Here is a 21,577-nt window from a genome sequence, read left to right as displayed (position 1 = left end):
GTGCCTACAGAAAGAGAGACAGAAAATTCCTTCAAGCATTTGACTATCTCTCTGGTCTCATCTCAGGTGTGATAAAGCAGATGCATATTAATAAATAATGGAAAACCACAAAAATATAAAAAAATAACTGCACACAACAACATTCTAACACGAATAACAAAATCATACAAACCCACATAACATACACAATTATACACACTATCATTTAAAACAGCACAATTGCATGGACACACATTAACATGCATTCTCAATTACACATGAACTTAAACTCATATTGTTACCTACATACATGCATGTATAAACATACTAAAATGATATATACATATGCAGAAATATAAACACACATGTCAATATCTCTTTTTTCAGATCAAAGGAATCTTTGATTCCTTTAGAACTCTTCAGGGTACTTCTAGTATAGCTCTGAAGAGATGGTATCTGTTCTGACTTTGGACTTCAAGAAACAACCAGGTGAAAGGAGATAGTATATGCATCAACTCAAATTGGAAATTGGCTCCTTCATAAAGAAGAAATCATGTAAAAATGGAACATGTAGTCATGGTACCTTCTTAAGTTCCTTGGAGTCTTCAGCCTCTAGACATCTTCGTCACCTTAATGAGGAGAATTCCCCATGTAGGCAATTAACCTGCTTTAGTTGGGACTACTGTGAGATAGTTAAAAAATTTGGGCCTGAAGGTCAAGAGAACTCAGGAGGGATAATTAAAGAGTATGGGCTGTAGGGATTTTAAAATGATGTTTAGGTATTCTTCAATTGAATCTATGATTCAGCTATTCTAGCACCTTTTCATAATTTTTGGACTTTTAAATAAAAATATTTAGTAGGAATTGACAGACATTCAAATAATAAACAAAATTAAAAAATCATTCATAAATCCACAAACTCCAAGTTATCTAAAATTTGTTAAAAATGTGTATTTTTACATTGTTACAAAGAATAAAATTTAATATTTTCTTGCATGTCTCCTTATAATATCCTTTGTTCTGTCCATTTTCTTGGGGGATTGTTGTTATATTATTTTTATATAGTTGAAACCTGTGTAATTGCTATCTAACTAATTCTACTTTTCTACTTTGAATCACTACATAAATATTCCCAGATTTTTCTGTAGTCATTATTTTTTCATTTTTTTTTTTACATTGACCATTTTCATTTATTTCCTATTCTTTATATAGGGGTATAAAGGGTGTTTAGGGAGGACTAGTATTTCTGGTGGGGGAACTTGTTGAGCCCTTTTTAGGACTGCTTATCCACTTTTGGTGTCTACTTTTCATCCAATTTTCATCTTTGTATCCAAGGCCCAGAGGCCATATCCAGATAAAACTATCTTGGCAAATGGTCTAAACCAGGTTGAGGGTAACTGATAGGCCTCAAACTGGTCTGTGAGTTAGGTAGATTTCTACAATAAACTGATGTCAGTAAGAAATGTATGTGTTCCAAATGCCCTGGCATTCAGATTCATAAAGGAAACATTATCTGAGTTACAAAAAGATATAGACAAGCATCTGAAGACTTCCCCCAGCAGAATGGGCAGATGAGAACAATGAGAATAATTTGTTCCAATGAACATTAAGGCAGCTGAAGCAGATGTTGTGGAGTGTTTAGACCTTGGTTAGACATCAAAGACACTAAGGTCATCACTGCATCTGAGGCCATCTCCTGTCATCCTGGCTTTTGTCTTGGTACTTGAACTTTGATAACTCTGGAAGAGAGAGTGAGGCTAAATGACTTTATTTAACTCTGACTGACTTAAATCCAATTCACTCAAGTCAAGACGTCACCATCATGATGATGCCAGTGATTCTCTGAAATGGAGATAAACAGCATTCTCTACACATGATTTTCTTGTTTCTTTCTTTGAATTTTTGTATAGATTATTTCCCTAAATCTGGCATTTTCCAGGGACTTACTTTGTTAACCTATGTTTTCCCTAATGAATGTTACACTTTTCTCTTCTTCTAAGCAATCCTTTCTTAATTCACCCCATTCTTATAGCTTCCTCTTTTAGGTTTCCACTCTTCACGAAAGTGCTCAGTTTTTACCCTATTCACTAGTACTTCTTAGTAATATTAATGTTTAAGTGTTCCTAAGGGCTTTCATTGGTTATATTGGTACTGATTCCTCATGTCTCCCAGGGTAAGGACCTTACTTGTACTTCTCATGACTATTTTATGACCTAACATAGGGCTATACTGAAAGGTGATGATTAAGGAGGCAATGGTATTATTTTTCCATAAAAGAAAACAAAGATGATGTCAAAGTCAGTACTGAAAAAATGGATTAATTATGCATACATAATAAGGGAGATAGAGACAATGAATGAGTCTGTGTGTCTCCATGCACATGTGTCAGTTGTATTGTTAGACACATTCTAAGACTCACCTTCAATACAGGAAGGCTTCCTTGAGAAGGCAGGATTTCAGAAGCTGTTGGAAGAAGAAAGGGCTTTTGTTTTTGGAGTTGGTAGGGAAGGCATTATAATCTTTTGAGAAGATTTCTGAGGACCAGAGAGTGATGTAGTTCATATTGAACCTCTGTAATGGGTAAAAGAGATAATGATTAAGGAAAACATCTCTTTCCTACTTCATCTTGTTCCTCCCACCTAAAAAAATTTGCCAACTTTTTCAGTTCAATAATTTCTCTACTATTGTTCTGGTTAGAGAGAAGGTGCTGGAGATTTTTTCATGAGTGGGTACCAGGATGATATTCCTGGTAGATCCCTGGGGCAAAGGCAGTGGATTAGTCTGGCAGCTATGACTGTCTCTGGGCTGTGTAGCTAACCTAGGTTCTTGAAGGCTATGCTAACAAAGCACCAGTTCTGGTAGGTTAATTTTGAAAAGCTCAGGGTACAGTTCTGGTGACAGTTTCTGTATGTATTTTGTTTTCTTAAAGACCAGTGCCTAGTATATTGCTTTTGCATATAGGTGCATAAGAAATACTTGTTGAATTAAATTGAATTATTGCTCGAGGACAAATCTATTTACATGTGGAAAGGTTCATTCCTGAAAGATGATGAGAAAGGAGAAAAGGGAAGAGAACAAACCTTTGATAAGCACCTAATATGTGCTAGACACTATAATAAGTGCTTTATAAATATCACTTCATTTGATCCTAACGAGAAATAGGCACTATATTCCTATTTTAGACTTGAAGAAACTGAGGGATACAGAGTTAAGTGAATTGCTTAGAGTAGCACAGCTAGTAGATATCTGAGACCAGATTCAAACTCAGGTCTTCATGACTCCAGGCCTGGCATTCTATCCACTGTACTACATAGCTGTCTGGACAAAGAAGATTACCAGATGAAAAAAAAAAGATTCAGAAAAGTCACAGAGAAAGACCATTGCAGTCCTTAACCCCATCCATGATGGTACCAGGAAAAGAGAGAGCCAAAATTGGATGACTTCCAAGTTAAGAACTGTACCAAATGACAGTGACCAAAGCCAGTGCATAAGCCATACTACATGTCAGGGGATGAAGTCCAAAGACCCAGACTTAGAGACAGGCCTGACATCAAAGATTTTCTAGTAAGAGGCATTTTCAGGGGAATGAGACATATTTCTAGTTTTGATCCCTTTTTAACCCCAGGTTCCAGGATAGGACTCTAGAATAAAGATGGAGTTAAACCTGGGCAACTTCCCAGCCAGGCCGTACACAGAGGGAAAGACCACGTACACAGAGGGAAAGACCACGACACAATCATCCTTTATAGAATTGTAGTATGGGAACAGATTAGAGCCAGAAATAGGACCTGGGGCCAGCCACTATATCCCAGAACATTGGAAGGGGAAAATCCTAGACTTATCACAAAGTCACAATTCAGAAACTGAGACAAAAGTAATGTGAGTAAACTGAGTTAAACAGGTCATACATGGAGGCCAATGAAGATTAAATATGTGGAGGCAAGGATAACATGTTTCAGTGATTATGACTTATTGTAGTGAAGAGGAATGCTGGTTATGGACTTTATAGAGGCATTAATCCTCCATGCTAAGTAGAAAACTACATTAATAGGAAACTTTATTTGTATTCTATGAAAATAGAAAAGGACTTCTATTAACCAGGAGTTGTAAGGTACTTGTTTTTTTCCCACTTATGCTCTCTACACATATACCACATTACCTTTGTACTTTAATTTTGCATCTACTATTTCCACAGATCTGTGTGCAGAGAAGGTGCCAATTTTGCATTGGTAAATTTCTTATCCTAGGATTTCCCTTTACCAATTAAATTATAATTCCCAGTTACTCTTCTTATCTCTTTTCTATCACTATATTCATTAGGGATATTAGTCTATAATTTTGTTTCTTTGTTTCCTCTTTTTCTCCTTTAAGGATCAAGACCATATTTGTGTTGTGAAAAGGATTTGGAAAGATCCTTGATACCAAGAGCATTGACATTAGTATGTACCCCTAAATCAGACTTGCTTCCAGCCCAGTTGCTGCAGTCATCTTTAAGAGAAAATATTTTGGAGATGGGGCCTTTCCCTTCCTTATCACCACTAGCAACAAATGCAGACCATCAACAGGCAGATGAGCACAGAAACTCTGGGAGTGATGGCTTCTCCTAGATGATCAGTTCTGCTTCCAGTCCAGCCATGATAGCCATCATTTAGGGAAGTAAATCCTGTGAAGATGGGGCCAGTTATCCCCACCAACTTCCAACTAATTTAAATGTCCACTAATAGGGCAGCAAGCCAGCCTAGCTGATATACAACACAGTCTGAGGAAGAGATAGCAAATAGCAGGCAAATATCTTCATCACTTTGCCCACCATCTTCCCTCAGACCTCGATGGAAACACCCTGGGACCCTGATCAAAGGAGCTTTGAAAGTAGCATTACTTCCATCACAATTCCTTTAGTGATTATCCTGTGAAATAACCTTTCTCTGTCCATTATCCCTCCTCTATATACCAATCTGAGAGCAAAGAAAAAGAAAACCTTTGTAACAAATATCCATAGTCAAGTAAAACAAAATCTTCTGTACCTTGAGTCCATCATCTGTCTGTCAGGAAGTAGGAAGTATGTTTCACCCTCTGGAATTGTGGTTGGTCATTTTATTGATCAGAGTTCTCAAATTTTTCAAAATTGTTTTTCTTTACAAAGTTGTAAAAACTGTACTTTTAGTTCTACTCACTTCATTCATCAACAGGTTATACAAGTTTTCCTATGTGTCTATGAAGCCATCTCTTCCATAATTTTTTATAATACATTAAAATATAGCTTTCATATACTACAATTTGTTCATTCCCCTTAATTTCCAGTTCCTTTATTATAACAAAGAGAGCTACTATAATTATTTTTTACATATGATTCCTTTTCCTCTTTCCTTTATGGCTTTGGGGATATATACCTATTAGTGGTATGGTAGAAGGTTATGGATAGTAGACTTTTGTGACATAGTATCAAATTGTTTTCCAGAATGGATGGGCCAATTCACAACTGTAGTAACAGTGCATTAATGTGTGGCTATTTTTATGCAGCCCTTTCACAAATGACATCTTCATTTTTAAAAATCACTTTTGCAAATCTGATGGGTATGAGTGAGGATCACAGAGTTCTTTTAATCTTCCTTTCTCTAATTATATATGATTCATATCAGTTTTTCATAATCTTTTTGATAGACTGGATTTCTTCCATGAAATCTTTCTACTCATATTCTTTGGTCATACATGTATTATGGAATGGCCTTGTTCATATATTCAATTTATTTTCCTGAGATAGTGCTTTTAAAATTCCCTTTCTTGTTCTGTTAATAGGCATATTTTTTTTTTTAGATTTTTTTTTTAAACCCTTGTACTTTGGTGTATTGTCTCATAGGTGGAAGATTGGTAAGGGTGGGCAATGGGGGTCAAGTGACTTGCCCAGGGTCCCACAGCTGGGAAGTGGCTGAGGCCGGGTTTGAACCTAGGACCTCCTGTCTCTAGGCCTGACTCTCACTCCACTGAGCTACCCAGCTGCCCCCTAGGCATATTTTTTATATTTTTTAAATATTAAAACATTTTACTTGTTATTCTTTTTTCTAGCATATTTGGAAAAATTATTTCTAAAATTTTCTTTATTTTAAATTTCCTATGAATTCTCCTTTAAATTTTTTTGAATGAGCAGCTTAGGTTTCTTTGATCTTTTACTCTAAGAAATTAGAATAGATAATGGTTTATCTATTTTGTTAGTTATTTTTTAAAAGACCTATCAGTTTTATTGATCAGATAATTTTTTCTTTCAATTTTTCTAATATCTTTTTTGATTATCATAATTTCTCTTTTAGTATTTAGGTTTCAAAAATATTTATTTTTAATATTAAAAAATGTTGATTTAGTATGATTACTAAATTTAAAAAAAATCTGTAACTTCTATCTTAGAATCAATACTGTGTATTTTTTCCAAGGCAGAAGAGTGGCAAGAGCTAGGCAAATGGGATTTAAGTGACTAGCCCAGGGTCACAAGCTAGGAAGCGTCTGAGGTCAGATTCAAACCCAAGACCCAAGATCTGCAAGCCTGCCTCCCAATCAACTGAGCCACCTACTAAAGTTGTTAACAAAATTGGTGCTGAATTTTGTCAAAAGCTGTTTCATAATCTCTAGATCCTTCTGTTATTTTAGATATTTATTAATATTTTATTTAAAATTTTTGCACCAATGCTCATTAGAGATATTCATTTGTAGTTTTCTTTCTTTGCTTATCTTTCCCTGGTTTTACTATTAAGATATTGTTTATAGTCTAGAAAGAGATTGGAACGTTTTCCTATGATTTTTGAATAGTTTATGTAATATTAGAATTAATTGGAGAATGATTTGTGCTTTTATTAATTTGGTTCAGTTCTCCATATATTTGAGAAATAAGGCCTTCATTAGAGATACTTGCTGCAAACATTCCCCCTTTCACTTTTTTTTTCATAGATTCCCTTGGTATACTTGGTATTTTATTCTTCCAGATGAATTTTATAATTTTTTATAGCTCAGTAAGATGATTTTTGGGCAAAATGATTGATATGGCACAGAATAAGTAGGTTAATAAAAATGAGTATTTAATTTTTTATTTAAGAACACTTTATTGAACATAATTTTTATGGCATGATAATCAGTAAATAATGGGTTTTTAAAAATTATTTTTGATTTTCTACTTTTTTTGGGAGCAATCTACATATCCAAATATGTGGTCAATTTTGTAAAGGTAGAATATATAGTTTAGTAGTACATAAATTCCTTTCTATTCCCATTCAGCAATTTCCAGAGCTCTGCCATATTTAATTTTTCTAAGGTTCTATTCTTGCCATCAATATCTATCTTGTTTACAATTTGGGCAGATTTGTCTATGTCTGAAAAACATACATTAAGTCCTTCCACTATTAATATTTTAAAATTAAATTTTCCTCAACTTGATTAACTTTTCATTTCAATATTTACATTCTATACTGTAAATTAGGTATGTGTATATATTAAGTATTAATACTGACTGATTATCTTTGGTGCCTATAACCATATTTTCATTTTCCTTCTAATATATTGTCTACATTTACTGTGGTTCTATTTGAAATCATAATTATTGACCTTGCTTTTTTTTTGAGTGCAACTGAATCTTAATAAATTTTGCTTTGTCCTTTCCACTTAACTATTTGTAAATCTTTGTATTTTAAATGAATTTCTTGTATACTATATATTTATGGATTCTGTTTTTGAAATTTATTCTGTTATCCTCCTCCATTTTATAGTTGAATCCAACTCATTTATGTTCAGTTATAACCTTAAAATATGTACTTCTCTCCCTCTAGCCCTCTTCTACTTTTTCCCCTCTTTGCTCTTTCTTTTCTTTTTTTCTTTAAAAAAATTTTTTTAAACCCTTAACTTCTGTTTATTGGCTCCTAGGTGGAAGAATGGTAAGGGTGGGGCTCTCCCTTTTCTGAAAATAAGAAAGTAGTAAAAGGAAGATAGTTTACTTGCCTTTCATACTTGAATTTATTCTTTTTGTCTGTTTAGAGTGTTTTTGCATTTGACCTTGAAGCTTTGAATTTTGGTTATAGTATTATTAAGTGTTTTAATTTTAGGATTTTTTTCAGGAGATTACTGGTGAATTGGTCTTAAATAAGTGATGTAGCTCTTCTCTTCCTCCTGAGCCTATATTTTAAGTTTTTCTTCTTCTCTTTTCAGCTTCCTATGCTCCACTCTCCAACATTTGAATTTGTTTTGCTTATGACTATTCCATTACCTGTCCTCTTCTTCCTCAAAAGCCCCTCTATTCCCAAGGTAATGTTGTAATTTTTATTTGTCCCAGCCTGTTCATGAACAATTAATTTCTTTCCAATTATTAACATTTACTTTATTTGTGTAAAGAATATTTAAAAATTGTGTTCATATAGTTCCTGTTTATGTCTTTTCAGTAGATTTCCAAGTACTTTATATTGTCTATATCTATGGAAACTAAATTCCTCTATTTCTTTCTGATAGATTTTGTTGGTAATAATAAAAAATTACTGATGATTTATGTGAGTTTATTTTATATCCTGTAACTGTGTTGAAATTATTCATTATTTCATCTAATTTCTAATTCTTTAGGATTATTTAGTTTCCAGTTAATTTTGTTCATAACTTTTATTGCATCATCATCTCTAAAAAATGTGTTAAACATTTCTGCTCTTCTCCATTTGATTGTGAGATTTTCATACTGGAATTACAGATGATTACATAATTTTTGTAAATGTACCAGAAATAGTTAAGAAATATGTATATTTCCTTCTACAGGATATTCAAAATGTCTTAGTGATATTTTAAGTGAAGGTCAAATGTTTACACTTCTCCCTTCCTTCTTGTTTTTATAGACTTCCACTTATATTCCCTAATCATGTAAAACTACTTTCTTTGTCCTTCTCCCTCCTACTACTCCATCTAATGTATTCCTCTTCCCTTCTCTTTTTTAAAAAAATAAGTGTTTATTCATGTTTTCTATTTTCTACACCATTATGGTCATCTCCAATAGCTCTTCTATCCCAGAGAGCAAAACCACATAACTCATAGTGTGCTTTAAAGGAAAAGGAAAAAAAAATCAACATAATCAGAACATTGAAAAAGTCTAGGGGGCAGCTGGGTAGCTCAGTGGATTGAGAGCCAGGCCTAGAGACAGGAGGTCCTAGGTTCAAATCCAGCCTCAGACACTTCCCAGCTGTGTGACCCTGGGCAAGTCACTTGATCCCCATTGCCTACCCTTACCACTCTTCCACCTATAAGTGAATACACAGAAGTTAAGGGTTTAAAATTTAAAAAAAAAAAAAATATATATATATATATATATATATATAAAGTCTAAAAACATGTGCAAAGTGCAATAATTGTGGACCTCCCATTACTAGAAAAGTGTGGTTTAGGGTTATCCTCTCAAATCTCTTCAGGTCATGAACTTAATAATATTACTACATTCATCTTCACATGTGTGTAGTTGTCCTTTCTATTTATATTGTTGTAGTTATTATGCATCAGTCTATGTTGAGCTTTTTATGCTTCTCTGTATTCATCACATCCATCATTTCTTATAGCACAGTAATACTCCATTACATTCATAAACCACAATTTATTTATGCATTCCTCAATTCATTAATCTACTTTGTTTCAATTATTTGGTATCACAAAAAGTACTGTTATAAATATTTTGGAGTTTATGGGAGTTTTCTTCCTGTTGTTATATTCAAGCTCTGAGAGTTGGTTTGTTTCACCTTGATTGACAGGGGAAGACAGTTGGAGACCTGGGAATGTTCGCGGAGAGGCCCTCGCAGCTATGTGGGAGAGGTCTTTGGGCTTTGGTCCTGGAGGCTGAGGTCCTAGGGTCTTTGAACTTTGACCATTGATCCTCTCTGAACCTCTCTAGATCTTTAGGCATTTGAATCATCATTAGCTATTAGGTATCTGAGCCCTGGAGGTGAAGGGAGGAAGGGAAGTATAAGAAGAAGATGGTGGATTTCCTGAGGGATTTCTTCCTAAAGACTGTATAGGCTGACATCACAAATTGATACAAAGAAAGCTGAGAGAGGTCATTGGTATCTGTACCAACTGAGCAGATGAAAACGTTATCCAAGGCTAATAGAGCCCAATATTAATAGTCAATCCAACCCCAGATGGGACCTGAAAGGGTTACCCATCTACCTGATCATTAGGGGTCCTGCCTAGGCACTGTTATATTTAGAAAGGGACTTATACTATCAAACTAAGGTGACTGAGTGGGTGCTCCCAGTCACCAGCTACCTAGGGGAATACAAAAGGCACAGCTTCCCTAACCAATATCCTTAGGAGCATAACAGTATCAAGAAGAGTCCTTACTATTTATTTTTTAAATAACACTGTCAATGTCTTCTTTGGGGTATAAGGCCAGTAATGGAATTTCTGGGTCAAGGAGCATGAATGTTTATGCATTTTATTCACACAATTCCAAATTAAATGATTGCCCCAATTTATAATTCCACCAACAATGTGTTAGTATGTTTATTATCTCACAAGCTTTACAATATTGGTTATTGGCATTTTTGTCATTTTTACCAATTTGCATGATGTGAAATGAAGCCTCAGGAATGTTTTGACTTTAATTTCTCTTATTATTAGTCATTTTTACAATTCTTTCAAGTAGTTGTGAATATTTTGTAATTCTTTTTTTAAACTCTTTCCTTCTGTCTTAGAATCAATACAGTGTATTGGTTCTACAGCAGAAGAGCAGTAAAAGTTAGTGACTGGGATTTAAGGGACTTGCCCAGGGTCACACAGCTAGGAAGGTAATTCCTATTTTGAGAACTGTTTGTTCATATCATTTAACCACTTGTCAGGGGAATGGTCTTTGTATCCATGTATTTAGGTATAATATCCATATATACACATAAATATGCACATGTATCTAATATGCATACATGTATGTATTTATGTTAATTGCTCATATATCTTGGATTCCAAACCCTTAACAGAGAAATTCTAGATTTCCCCCCATTTGACCAGTCCCATCTTATCTGAGCATTAATTTTATCTGTGCAGAAAATTTTTACTTCATGTAATTAAAGTCATCTATTTTATCTTTTGTAATTGCCTCTATGCCTTATTTAATTAAGAATATATCTCCTATGTATGCACACATACTCTTTGACTCTTCACATTGACCTTGATTGGAAATATGACTCAAGGTGATTATTTTTTGAATTTTTTGCATTTTCTAGATCTTTGCAGAGGAGTTGTGCTCTCGTGAGCTTGACTATCCTTCCTACTACTAACATTAAGGTTCTGAAGAGGGATATATATTTTTTCTTGATAGAATACTCTAATCCTTCATTCCCATGCAACTCTTTTTATTTGTTTAAATGTATTTCTAGGCTTGCCTTTCTAGGATTCCTTCCTTTGAATTTTAGAGTTTTTATTCATCAGAAATGTTTTTAAGCTCTCTATTTTATTAAAGATCTATTTTCCCCATTTAAAGTTATTCTTAGTTTTCCAAAGAAAGTTGTTCTTGGTTATAAACCTTTGTTTGTCTTGTGGAATACTATATTCCACAATTTCTTTTCCTTATAATAGTAAGTGTCACATCTTCTATAATTGTAATTGTGGTTCCTTGGTATTTGAACTATTTCCTTTTGCCTGATTTCTGTATTTTGTCTTGGCCAGGAAGTTCTGATGTTTGGTTATGACATTCTTAAGTGTTTTTATTTGCAGTTAAAAAAAAAATCATAGAATGAAATTTTCACTTTGCCCACTGGTTCCAGAAAGCCTGAGTCAATCTTCTGAACAAGTCAAGTCTCAAAAATTTCAAGTTTTCACAAAAGAAAAAAGTAACCTATCCTGCATAGAGAAGGGCCTTAAGAAAAGCCAGTCCAGACTTCTTGGCAGGGACTTAGAAAACATTGCCTTTTGGAACTCTCCAAAACCTCTAAACTCTTGTTCACATCTTACCATTGATGAGACTGCTCCCTTTCAGGACACGGGTAAAACAACCTGTCTCTTTACAGCTCTGAGAAACTTCGCCAAGCACTGTGAACTTTTTTCTTCCTTCAGAAAACTGACCTCCAATGTCCTGCTATATGTTTCTTTTTTTAATTTTTATTTTTTAGAAAAGTTATCATGGTTACATGATTCATGTTCTTACTTTCCCCTTCACGCCCCAACCTCCTCCCCCCACTCCCATAGCCGATGCGCATTTCCCCTGGTTTTAACATGTGTCATTGATCAAGACTTATTTCCAAATTGTTGATAGTTGCATTAGTGTCATAGTTTCAGGTCTACATCCCCAATCATGTCCACCTCAACTCATGTGTTCAAGCAGTTGCTTTTCTTCTGTGTTTCCTCTCCTGTAGTCCTTCCTCTGAATGTGGGTAGTGTTCTTTACCATAAATCCCTCAGAATTGTCCTGGGTCATTGCAATGCTGCTAGTACAGAAGTTCATCACATTCTATTTTACCACAGTGTATTGGTCTCTGTGTACAATGTTCTTCTGGCTCTGCTCCTTTCACTCTGCATCAATTCCTGGAGGTCTTTCCAGTTCACATGGAATTCCTCCAGTTTATTATTCCTTTTACCTCAATAATATTCCATCACCAGCATATACCACAGTTTGTTCAGCCATTCCCCAATAGAAGGGCATACCCTTGTTTTCCAGTTTTTTGCCACCACAAAAATCACAGCTATAAATATTATCATATAAGTGTTATGATGATAATAACAGATAGTTTGGAGAAGCAGATAAATGTGTCAGGGCCAAATAGAGCTTTAAGTCAAGAGCCAGAGATTGACAGGCTTCAGTGAGGAAAGGAGGGGGCTAGACACTCCTGGCTCTCAAACCCCTCCCCCTCTAACTGCTTCTGCTTCAGTTGGTAATGAAGACAGGAATAAGATTCTTCTGGTAAGTTTCAGTTATGGCTGAAACCCCAATAATGTTCCTTTTCTTTAATTTATATTCCTCTCAGGTCAGTTAGAGGAGATATAGCAGTTAGCTATCTAACTGCTGAGGACAGAGAAGATCTTCTTAAACTGGCAGCCAACAGGATTCAAACTAAATGTACAGACTGAGTTGTGAGTATCTTCCCAAATATTTATCAGGCACAGATTTGAAGGTAAAGGTTATATTAAGTAATAACAAGGAAACTTAGAGAGGTTAATGAAGGTATTTGAATAAAGGAAAGGTGACCCCGAACTGATAAATTGATGCCGCCCTTCCCCCCTCCTCACTGGAGGGGCTGAAGCACTTACCTAAAACTGGCTCTCTTGCTATTGATAAATATCTTACTCTCTAATCACTAAGTAATTATATAATTATATTAATGAAGAATAGTAATAACAAAAAGGCTAACCCTATGAGTAGAAACCACTGGCTTATGCTACAATGGCCACCTCAGGAGAAACCCTAAGTCAGGAGTAGCAAGCAGAGTGCTCACATCCACTCCCACAAATTAACTGTCTCCAACCCTTCTCAACTGCCCCTCACCCAAAGTTCTCCAGGGGGGTCCCTTGGAATTCTGGGTGAGGCTATCCCTGTACCTTTGCAGGGATTCCATGCTTTGCATCTCCACACAACAGTAAGTCTGTTTATCTATGATCTCTTTGTGGTACAGACCCAACAATGGTATGGCTGGATCAAAGGGCAGGCATTCTTTTATCACTCTTTGGGCATAGTTCCAAATTGCCATCCAGAATGGTTGGATCAGTTCACAACTCCACCAGCAATGCATTAATGTCCCAATTTTGCCACATCCCCTCCAACATTCATTACTCTCCCCTATTATCATTTTAGCCAATCTGCTAGGTGTGAGGTGATACCTCAGAGTTGTTTTGATTTGCATTTCTCTAATTATTAGAGATTTAGAGTACTTTCTCATGTGCTTATTGATAGTTTTGATTCCCTTATCTGAAAATTGCCTATTCATGTCGCTTGCCCATTTATCAATTGGGGAATGGCTTGATTTTTTATACGGTTGATTTAACTCCTTGTATATTTGAGTAATTAGACCCCCGTCAGAGTTTTCTTTATAAAGATTTTTTCTCAATTTGCTGTTTCCATTCTGATTTTGGTTGCATTGTTTTTGTTTGTATAAAAGCTTTTTGATTTAGTATAATCAATCATCCCATTCACATTCAGAGTTATAATTATCAGTTGTGCATTCCCCAACATTTTGGTATCCTCTCTTAGTTCTACCCCTTCTTCTTAGGCTATTTCCTTTTAAATCAATGGTTTGTTTTCAACCAGTAACCCTTGTCCCCTTTCTTGATTTACTACCCTTTCTACCCCCTCCCTTGTTATTCCCCTTTTTTTTATTTTTAAGGCCTAATGAATTCCCTCTCCCTTCTCCTCCCCTCCCTTTTTTGACCTCCCACTCCCCTGCTCCCCTTGATTTATCCCTTCTGACTTTCTCAGTAGGGTTAGATAGAGTTCTATATCCCAATGGTAGCTACTCTTCCCTCTCAGGGTTAATTCCACTGAGAGTAAGGTTTAAATATTACCTCTTAATGCTCTCTTCCTCTCCTTCTTATAATAGTATTCATCCCCTACCCTTCCCATGCCCTCTTTGTGTGGAATAGAATATCCTATTTTTCTTATTCATTCAAGTTTCTCTTGGTGTTCTCTACTATTCACCCCCCTCTTTCTCACCCATCCCCTTATCATCTTAGACCATTTAATACTCCAACCTCTCCCTGTGAATAATTCTTCTAATTAATATAATAGTGGATACTATAATAGTGAATAGAGTTCACTACAGAGAGTTGACATAACATTTCTCCATATAGGAATACAGATAATTAGATCTTATTGAAGCCCTTAAAGAGGCAAATTTAAAAATAAGAGTTTTCTTTCTTTCCCCTCTGTTTCTTATTTACCTTTTCATGTTTCTCTTGGTTTTTGTGGTTGGATATTGAACTTTCCATTTAGTTCTGGTCTTTTCTGTGCAAATACTTGGAAATTTTCTATCCTGGTGAATGCCCATACTTTCCCCTGGAGGTATATAGTCAGTTTTGATGGGTAGATGATCCTTGGTTGTAGTCCCGGTTCTCTTGCCTTTCTTAATATCATATTCCAAACCTTGTAGTCTTGTAGTGTGGAGGCTGCCAGATCCTGATTGGTTCTCCTTGATATTTGAATTGTCTCTTTCTGGCTTCTTGTAAATTTTTTTTCTTTTACTTGGAAGCTCTTGAATTTGGCTATTATATTCCTGGGGGTTGTCTTTTCAGGGTTTAGTGTAGAGGGTGATCTATGGATCCTTTCAATGTCTATATTGCCGTCTTGTTGAAGAACTTCAGGGCAATTTTGCTGAATAATTTCCTTTAGTATGGAGTCCAAATTTCTATTAATTTCTGCTTTTTCAGGAAGACCAATGATTCTCAAATTATCTCTTCTAGACCTGTTTTCTTGATCTGTCAATTTCTCAGTGAGATATTTCATGTTTCCTTCTATTTTATCAGTCTTGACTTTGCTTTATTTGTTCTTGTTGTCTTGAGAGATCATTGGCTTCTACTTGCCCAATTCTTGTCTTTAGAAACTGGTTTTCTGCTATATTCTTTTGATTTTCCTTTTCGATTTGGTCTATCCTGTTTTCCAGCTGTTTGATTTTGGTCCTGAATTTGCTTATCAGTTCTTTTGATTTGGGGGCATCTTTTTCCAATTGCCCAATTCTAGCCTTTAGAGACTGGTTTTCAGCTATAATCTTTTGGTTTTCCTTTTGATTCTGGTCTTTTTGGTTCTTTAAGGCTTCAAGCTGGTCATTTCTGGTCTTCAATTTGCTTGAATTCATTTGATTTCTGAACACTTTCTAATTGCGAAATTCTGCCTTTTAAACTATTATTTTCTTGCCAGTTCTCTACCATCTTTCTCATAATCTCAGATTTGAACTCTTCAATAGCTTGTGACCAGTTTTCATTTTTTTGGGAAGGTTTGGATATGATTACTTGTTTGTTCTCCTCTGCTCTTTGCTCTGTTGTCTGGATTTTTTCTGTGTAAAAATTGTCGAGTGTTAAAGATTTCTTCTTGATCTTTCTCTTCTGGGATTCTTGTCTCTGGCTTGCCATTGTTAGCCCAGCACCCTCTCAGCTTTATCCTCATGCCCAGGGTCTTTCTGTGTCCTGATGTCTCAGGTCTAATTGTTCTCATGGTCAAGCCTCCTGGTGGTCCCCTTGCTTGTTCCTCTGCCCAAAGCTCCTTTAACAACCTCAGGGCGCTGATTCCACAGTCATGCACCCCTCTGCACTGGGTCCCCATGCACGGTCCACCCCTGTGCTCAGAATCTGTGTCTGCAGCTGAGACCATGCCTGCTCTCAGGGTCTGTGTTCCAAGTCCGCGCGCGTTCTTTAGCCTCTTGGGGTTTTAAGTCTTGCTGCTCTCAGGAACAGGCCCTGGTGACCCCAGTAGCTGTCAAGAACTTAATGGATGCCCCAAACTTGCTCTACCTTTTGTGCGCTGGCTTTGGTACTGTAGGTGGTGTGGAGGTTGCTCTGCTCGCGTTTAGTGAGAGCCGTTTCACCCCTTTATAGCATGGAAATGCCCCAATTCCATGTACCTTCAATGCTGCGCCCTGTTGTGGGGTCCCTTCATTTGTCTGGATTTGTTTTTATGCCCTTCAGGAGTCCTATATGTTTTGGTTAGGAGAGGTCAAGCAGCTGCTTTTTACTCTGCTGCCATCTTAACCTGGAACTGCCGCTATATGTTTTTGAATTGACATTTCCTGAACATTATCAATGTATATTTTAATGATGGATGTTCAATAAATATGCACCATCTTCCAGGAGATTTTTGTGTTTGTGTATAGTTTATCAGGACATGTTCTATCAAACATCTTGGATTTTATAAGAAGAATTTTGTTGACAAAGCTGGGAATTTGATTTGAATGAACAATTCTGATAGAAAATAAGTAAAGATCTAGAAGAATGCTATCACTTTTGACAACGAATTGAAATATGTATTCTTTTAATTTTTGTGCAGTCCCAATGTTTCATTACTATGGATAATGAGAGTAGACTAAATCCATAGTTATTAAGTTTCCAGGCTTATAGGATGATGGCTTTGGATCTGAGTAGTCATGTTCCTCAGGGCATCCTTGACATCCTTGTTTCGAAGTGTATAGATGAGTGGGTTGAGAAGTGGTGTGATGACTGAATAGAAGATGGCAACTACCTTATTGATACCTGACTCATACTTTACAGCTGGTTGGACATACATGAAGATGAGTGTTCCAAAATAGATGGTGACCACAGAGAGATGAGCTGTGCAGGTGGAAAAGGCTTTGCCACGAGCAGTAGCTGAAGCCATGGCCAGGATGGTAGCTAGGATTTGGGCATAGGACAATAGGGTGAATAATAGGGCACCTAGAATGATGACAGTACTGAAGGCATAAGCCTACTGCCTGTATAGCATATGTATCAGTGCAGGAGAGGCAAAAGATTTGATCTGCATCACAGAAGAAGTGGTTGATCTGGTTGGGTGTACAAAAAGAGATCTGTGCAAGGAGGAATGAGGGGAACATGGGGCAGAGGAAACCCAAGGACCAGCATATCCAAGCTAGCATCTTGCATGTCTTGGGGCTGAGTAATAGTGGATAATGGAGTGGTCGGCAGATGGCAGCATAGCAGTCAAAAGCCATGATGGTTAGGATGAAAAGTTCAGTTGCTGCCAAAGAGAAGAAGAAGTAATATTGGGCAATACAGCTGGGAACTGATATGAAAACTCTGATACTGATGAAGTTGGCTAACATCTTAGGCACAGTGACTGTGGTATACCAGATCTCCACTAGTGAGAGGTTGCCAATGAAGAAATACATGGGTGTGTGGAGGCGCTCATCCAGCACCACAAGGAGCAAGATGAGGGCATTTGCTGCTAGGGACAGGAGGTATATCAGTAGGAAGAGGATGAAGAAAAGCATCTGGATCTGTGGAGAGTTGGAGAACTTCAAGAAGACACATTCATTAACAAGGGTGTGGTTGGCTCTCTCCATGCTCTGTCCTGGCTGACCAATCTGTATAAGATTGGAAGAAAGTATACTGGAACTCCCCTGGTAGCCTAACTTATGAGGCTACTTCTTTTTTTTTTTTTTAAACCCTTACCTTCCGTCTTGGAGTCAATACTGTGTATTGGCTCCAAGGCAGAAGAGTGGTAAGGGTAGGCAATGGGGGTCAAGTGACTTGCCCAGGGTCACACAGCTGGGAAGTGTCTGAGGCCAGATTTGAACCTAGGACCTCCCGTCTCTAGGCCTGGTTCTCAATCCACTGAGCTACCCAGTTGCCCCCTTGAGGCTACTTCTTAATGACTTTCCCTTCCCCTTCATTCTCCCTAGAAATCCTATTTAATGACACATTTGTATTCCTGATTTTTTGCCCAACACTTATTTTCTCTAAACCAGCTCCAATTTTCTACAGTAGTAGTTCCCTATCCCAGTCACCAATCTTCCAAATAGACATCTGCCACTCCAGTCCTGAAGGAGTCTCTTCTTGTAGGAAGAATTCTGGATTGATTAGTAAATAAAATCAAGCATCAATGGCTCTTTATAAGATGGATGTATAGACTTCTTTTGGATAATATCTCAATTTCTGAAAAGTTCTTACTATTAGGTATTGTTGCTCCTTCTTCCCATGCCCTGATCCTTTGACTTGCATAAGATATTAATACTTTATGGCCTATTCCTATTTTAATTCTGCTGGTCCAAGACAGTATGTAAGGAGAAGGATGAGTCAGAAGGAAAGATGAGGTGGGCCAGGAGGCCCAGAGCATGCGTGCGTGTGTATGAGGGGGTTATGAATTCATTTTTTGGGGGAAAAATTTAAGATTGACTGGAATCTCAGGAATAAGCACATACTATCATTATAACTACCTAATCCTTAGTTGATTAGGAGTTGAGAGTAGTTATAAGTTAAATAGTGCCATTCATCACTGTGATGGAGAGAGCAGTGGACCAGAATTCGGGGCATCTGGACTTCAGTTCCTAGTTGTGTGACTTTAAACAAGTCATTTAATGCCTCTGAGTTTTCCCATCTGTGAAACAGATTGGACTACGTTGATTATCTCTAAAATCCCTTCCAGTTTTGACATTCTATGATGTCTAAAATGTCTAATATTTGCCCTTCCTATCTCCCAGAACTTAAAGTATCCAGTGAAAAGTTGATGGGAGAGTACTGTGTAAACTTAAAAGACTATAAAAAAGCAAAGGCTCAGTAGATTAATGATGAAGCTTTGACATTACTAGGCAGCTCTCTATTATGATTTGTGATTCTAGAAGCACCCGTTAGTTTCCATTTCCTCCTTAGCCCTCCAAAGCCAGACTCTTATTTGCTTCATTCTTGGATTATAGAAACGGTTTCCTCCCTGTCTTCCCTACAACCAGTTTCTTCCCATTCCAATACATACCTTGCCCAGATTAATTCTTAAAGCACAGAGATCTTATTTTATACTTCCAAATTCCCCATCCCCTAGAATAATGGCTTCCTACTTCATGAAGGTCAAACACCTTTGATCAGATGTGAAGACTCTTCTTAATCTAGTACCATACCTCCTTCCTATACAACCTCATTTCAGTGCCTCTACATTATATATTGTGCAACCTGGTTAAAATGTTCTCCTCAATGTCTCCTGCCAGGCTGATAGGGATAGGACCTGGGTCTGATTTCACTTACATTGGCAACTCCCAGTTAAGGAAATTTCCTCTGCCAATATAGTCTGACTCGTTTTCTCCAACTTATATCTTAGAGAGTTACCTAGAACTGTGAGAGGTTAAGCAACTCACTCAGAGTCACACAGCCAGAATGTGACAGAGACAGTACTTACACCTAATTCTTCTTGGCTTCAAGGTCAATAACTTTCAATCCCAAGCCAAACTATCACTTTTATATCTTACTTATTTCTATACCCATGCATTTGCTATTCCATTCATTGGGAATGCTCTTGAATCACCTATGTGTTGCTCCTCTTTTAATACCTAGCTTAAGTTTTTACCTTATACAAAGACTTTTCCAGATCTTATTGATCTCTCATTTTTGAAAAATTCCTATTACACATAACAACAATAACAATGTTGGTGATAGCTTACTTTATATAGTGTTTTAAGGCTTGCAAAATGGTAAATATATTACTTTTTGAATCCTTGCTACAATCTTGTGAAGTAGCAAAAATAGTATTTTACAGATGAATAAACCTGCACAGAGAGCAGGTTGGATAATCAGTTAGTAAGTATTGGAACTTGGATTCAAACTCAGTTCTAGTGGCTTCAAATGCATTGGTTTTTTCACTATACCATAAAGCTGTCATTTATATCATGCTCCGAAGTTTGTAATGTGCTTTTCAAATATTATCTCGTTTGGTCCTCATACCTATCCTGGGAGATAGGTGCTATTATCACTCTCATTTTACATATGAGGAAACTGATGCAGAGGAAGGTTTTGTAGTTTTCTCAGGCCATACATCTAGAAAGTACTTGAGACCAGATTTGAACTCAGTTCTATCCATTATGCTGCTTCTCTGATCATTCTTCTTCTTCAGTCATCATGAGCCCATTTTGGGTTTTCTTAGCAAAGATATTAGAGTGGTCTGCCATTTTCTTCTCCAATTTATTTTGTAGATGAGGACCTGAGGCAAAGAGGGTTAAAAGACTTGTCCAAGGTCACACAGCCAGTAAAATGTCTGAGACAAGATTTGAACTCAAGATGAGTCTACTGACTTTAGGCCCAGCATTCTGTCCATGGAACCATCTAACGGCTCCTGACCAAAATTAGCACATCATTATTCTTTAAGATTGCTTTCTATTAGTACCTTTTTCTTTCTGTATTGTAAAGTCATTTGAGGACAAGGGCTACATTTGTGTTGCTTTTGTGTACCCCCAAATCTTTATGGGCATAGCACAGTAATGAACACATAGAAGTCTAGAAGCCATTTGCTAATGGTCATAGTTTTGCATAGAGTGGTCTCTGCTCACTACCTGTTCCTCTTATGACCAGCTGCAAGTGTTTGTGACTTGTATGGTCCATGCGTGGCTCATGGACATGGATAGTGAATCTAATTAGCCTTTTGAGGCTAACACACCATACCTTGTTTTTTTTTTTTGTTTTTTTTTTTTTGTTCCATACTTCACTAAAAAGCGTCAGGCATTTTCTGGGGTAAGAGGATCCTAAGAGATCATCTTGTCCATCCTTCTGTATCCTCACATCCTAGTTTGAGGGCCAACCAGCTCTCCCATTTTAAACAAAAGAATATCTCCTATGTTTGAAAATTTTGGGATTTTGGTCCTATTCTGTGAGTTGACCCTCTGGCTATCTATTTTTGCATCTAACAAACTCTGGTACCTCCTGCTGCAGTTTCAATTCATTTATTTCTCTGCAGAAACTTTTTGGTTTCTTTTACCTCCATAGGAATCCCAAATCCAGAGTTTTTTTCAGTTGAGAGTTCTTTAATTTTTTCCTCTGAGTTTGAGTCAAAGGAAAAGGGGTGAGAATAGCAGATTTTAAGAGAGCTGTGAGCTTGGTACTAAAGAAGCTTTTCCCTGCTCCTTCTCCTCATATTTGGAGACATTTTTCTCTTCTTTTGCTCCTCAGGTTCTATAGCTGTCAGACAAGAAACTTAATTCTTTCTTTTCTCAGTGAT

At 36.7% G+C, this 21,577-nt stretch overlaps 1 protein-coding gene across 1 annotated transcript in view; it reads left to right on the top strand.

The window, feature by feature from the left end:
* Positions 1-21,577, top strand: part of LOC123246342 (zinc finger protein 271-like) — a 498,115-nt gene that overhangs the window by 23,896 nt on the left and 452,642 nt on the right. The window contains 1 exon segment of the mRNA XM_044675252.1: positions 21,435-21,448. Coding sequence (XP_044531187.1) covers positions 21,435-21,448 — 14 coding nt within the window.

This window comes from Gracilinanus agilis, chromosome 4, assembly GCF_016433145.1.
Source record: "Gracilinanus agilis isolate LMUSP501 chromosome 4, AgileGrace, whole genome shotgun sequence".
NCBI lineage: Eukaryota > Metazoa > Chordata > Mammalia > Didelphimorphia > Didelphidae > Gracilinanus > Gracilinanus agilis.
The sequence above is the reverse complement of the archived record's forward strand: the minus strand, read 5'-3'. Positions and strand labels throughout refer to the sequence as shown.